This window comes from Pistacia vera, unplaced genomic scaffold (genome assembly GCF_008641045.1).
Source record: "Pistacia vera cultivar Batoury unplaced genomic scaffold, PisVer_v2 Contig1411, whole genome shotgun sequence".
NCBI classification, from domain to species: domain Eukaryota; kingdom Viridiplantae; phylum Streptophyta; class Magnoliopsida; order Sapindales; family Anacardiaceae; genus Pistacia; species Pistacia vera.
Genome location: NW_022195480.1, coordinates 3991 through 7348, shown reverse-complemented (window position 1 = coordinate 7348; position 3358 = coordinate 3991). Strand labels below are relative to the sequence as shown.

The 3358-nt window shown below is 30.9% G+C and overlaps 1 protein-coding gene across 1 annotated transcript; it reads left to right on the top strand.

Annotated features, from left to right (window-relative positions):
* Positions 1-504: 504 nt before the first annotated feature.
* Positions 505-2217, top strand: LOC116123318 (probable glutathione S-transferase). Its single transcript, XM_031409111.1, has 3 exons — positions 505-822; positions 1229-1557; positions 1983-2217. The coding sequence occupies exons 1-3, from the start codon at positions 505-507 to the stop codon at positions 2215-2217; spliced, it is 882 nt and encodes a 293-aa protein (XP_031264971.1).
* The last annotated feature ends 1141 nt before the right edge of the window (positions 2218-3358 follow it).

The window sequence follows — 3358 nt, the reverse complement described above, 5'->3', positions numbered from 1 at the left end:
TGGGACATGCTAAGGTGGAGAAGAGAAAAATAAGGATTTGAGAGATGGAGTGGGCCACATTGGGCAAGACAAAAGGTTGGGATTGAAAAAAAATAAAAATAAAGATATTATTAGAGAAAGTTAAAATTTTTAATTAACTTCAAAAAATAAAATAAAACACCGTGCGGGTCCACCCCTTGAATGTATCTTTCCATTATCAATTCAATTAACTCATTTTCCATAATTTAATCGTATTCTGAGCATGTTTCTTTCCTTTATCAATTCAATTAACTCATATTCCATAATTTAATCACATTCTTATGGTGCCCCACTCGAAAATTTCTTCTCGGCCACTGATTGATCAATTCAATTAACTCATATTCCATAATTTAATCACATTCTTATGGTGCCCCACTCGAAAATTTCTTCTCGGCCACTGATTGAAACAGCAATAATATCTCTCTTCCGGCCATTACTTGGGCAGTGTTAGAACTCAGAAGGCAAGAAACAAAGAGAGAGAAAAGTATGGCAGGAGAGCAAGGAGTGAAGCTACTGGGAGCCTGGTTCAGCCCTTTTGCTCAAAGGGTTGAGTTGGCACTGAAGCTGAAAGGAGTAAAATATGTGGCTGTTGAAGAAGATATTTTCAACAAGAGCCCTCTCCTTCTCAAGTCAAATCCAGTCCTCAAGAAAATCCCAGTCCTCCTTCATAATGAAAAATCCATCTGTGAATCACTTGTTATTGTTGAGTACATTGATGAAACCTGGAAACTCAACCCCATTTTGCCTCAGGATCCCAGTGACAAAGCTGTAGCAAGATTCTGGGCTAAGTATATAGATGAGAAGGTATATCTTTTCTTCTTTTCTTTTTTATTTTTTTTTTTTAAAAGTTGTTTCTCATTACTAATGATTAATGATCGTTTCGGTTGGTGATCCGAAAATAATTTTTAAAAACTTAGATCTATTCAAGAATTTGCTTATATTTAAAACTGTTTTCAAAGTTGAAAATTATAGAAAACTATGAGTAATCGTTTTTTTTTTTTTTTTTTTAAATTCGTTTTCTAGTTTAGTTATAGTTTTAAGATTATATATTCAAAAAATGTTTTCTTATGGGAGCATAATGTTTTAACTATTATTAGATTTACATAAATTATGTTTTAATTATTAAAAAAATGTCTAGGATCATGCATTAAAACATATAAAACATTCATTTACGTTAATTCAATAATAATTATCAACGATGTTATTTCAGTTAATAGAAGTGATAAGAAAAATCCTATTTTCGAAAGCCGAGGAACAAGAGGAGGCAGTGAAGCAAGCAAAAGAAGCCCTAGAAGTGCTTGAAGAAGAGGTCAAAGGGAAGAAATTATTTGGAGGAGACACAATTGGGTTAATTGACATAACTTTGGGATGGATTAGCCTATGGTTGGGGGTCATTGAAGAAGCTTCAAATGTTCAAATATTTGATTCTGAAAAATTCCCTTGTCTTGCCAAATGGGTGCTCAATTATCTTGAGTACCCTTTTGTCAAAGAGACTATGCCACCCAGAGATCAATTGGCTGACTTCTTCAAGAATTTTAGGCAAACTATACTAGCTTCACAAGCTAGTAAATGAGTTTTATTTTAGATTTTAATCATAAGCTATGTTAATAATGTTACATTTTTGTTTTGATATAAAGTTTGTATTTTATATCGGAATGTGATGCCGATAAATAAATTGTACATCAGTTAGGATATTAACTCTGCGTCTAATACTTTTTCTTTTGATTCAAATAAAAAAAAAAATTAAGAAGTTTTAATTTACCATAATAATCATTTATGGGCTTCAAATTGACAATTTTTGTGAAAGGTACATATAAAATTTTTCATATATAGTTTCTGACTATTTCTAACTTGTTCTTTATGCAATTGAATTTATCTCTCGGAAACATTTGGTCACATTTTTTTATATATACATAATTGTTTCATATTCTTTTTTGGATATTATTTTTAAAAAATTTTCTTAGATGGAAAAAGAGGTTCAATGTTGCTGTGAGAACAGCTGAGGGCTTAGCCTATCTTCACCATGAGTGTTTAGAATGGGTAATTTATTGTGACGTGAAACCTGTAAACATTCTCCTGGACAGTGAATTTGAATCCAAGATTTCAGATTTTGGGCTGGCCAAGTTGTCCCCGAGAGGCAAACAAACTTTAGAAGCCTCCAGGATTAGCGGTACAAAGGGTTACACGGCTCCAAAGTAGGCTATGAATCTTCGTATCACTTCCAAGATTGATGTTTATAGCTACGGAGTGGTGATTCTCGAAATGGTGAAAGTAATTTGAGTTTCGAATCTGATGGTAGAGGAAGGTGATGAGGAGCAGTAAGCTAAGTGACAAGAATTAAAAGGAAAGTCTAGCAAAAACCAGGCTGCAAAATTGGTTGAAATTGGGATAATCTTGTGTGAAGAAAGAAACAAGAGACCACCCCTAGATTCAATAGTCAATTGTAATGCTTCATTGTATTCAAGATTATTTATTTACTTTCGTCAGTGGATATTAAATGTACTTAGATTTACTTTCATCCTTGTGTAACGAGGATAAAATAATGTTTAAATTTTTTTATGCATTTTTACATTCTTTTCAACATATTTAAATGATATTAATAATAAAAATTTTAACCCCAATGGGTTGGTCTGATGGTAAAGAAGATTACTCCCTTTATTGATTTCCTGTTCAAACTATCTTAAGGTTTTCACTGGCTTATATAAAACATTCAGTTAAGGTGTTCAATGAGTCTTAAAACTTAATTAACGTATACGCAAACTATTCGGACACTCCAATTAAAAAAAATAAAAAATAAAAATCTAATCATGCCAATAAAGAGAGATGCTAATTGGTAAATAGCCCCCACTTATTTTCTATTAAGCCCCCATTTTCAGTTTTAATTAAGATACAATTGTAAATAAAAAAATGTATAAAAACGAAAGATGAATGTCTAGCAATCCGTACCTTAAAAAAATATATTTTTTTTTTCTTCCGATAATGGTTGAAAACATAACAAAAAGCTTTTGATTTGGTTTGAAATTGGTGATTTATTTTATATTGTTCTTCCAACAGAAAATGATTTTAATAACCTATTAAATAACAAATTTGTTTAATTTAATTCATATTCAAATTTAATTCCAGAATCTTTGAAGTTTGAATATGATAGAATTTTTTTTTTATAAATTTTGGGGCTTCTGTCTTATTATTTCTCTCCTATTTTTTCCAAGTCAGATTGCTGATTTATGATCCAATCATTCAGTGTTTGTATAAGAATTCTGATGCAATAAAATTTTGTAGAATAATTTGTTAGTAAATTAAGAACTACAGATTTCCTAATTTAATCCCAAGATCATATCAA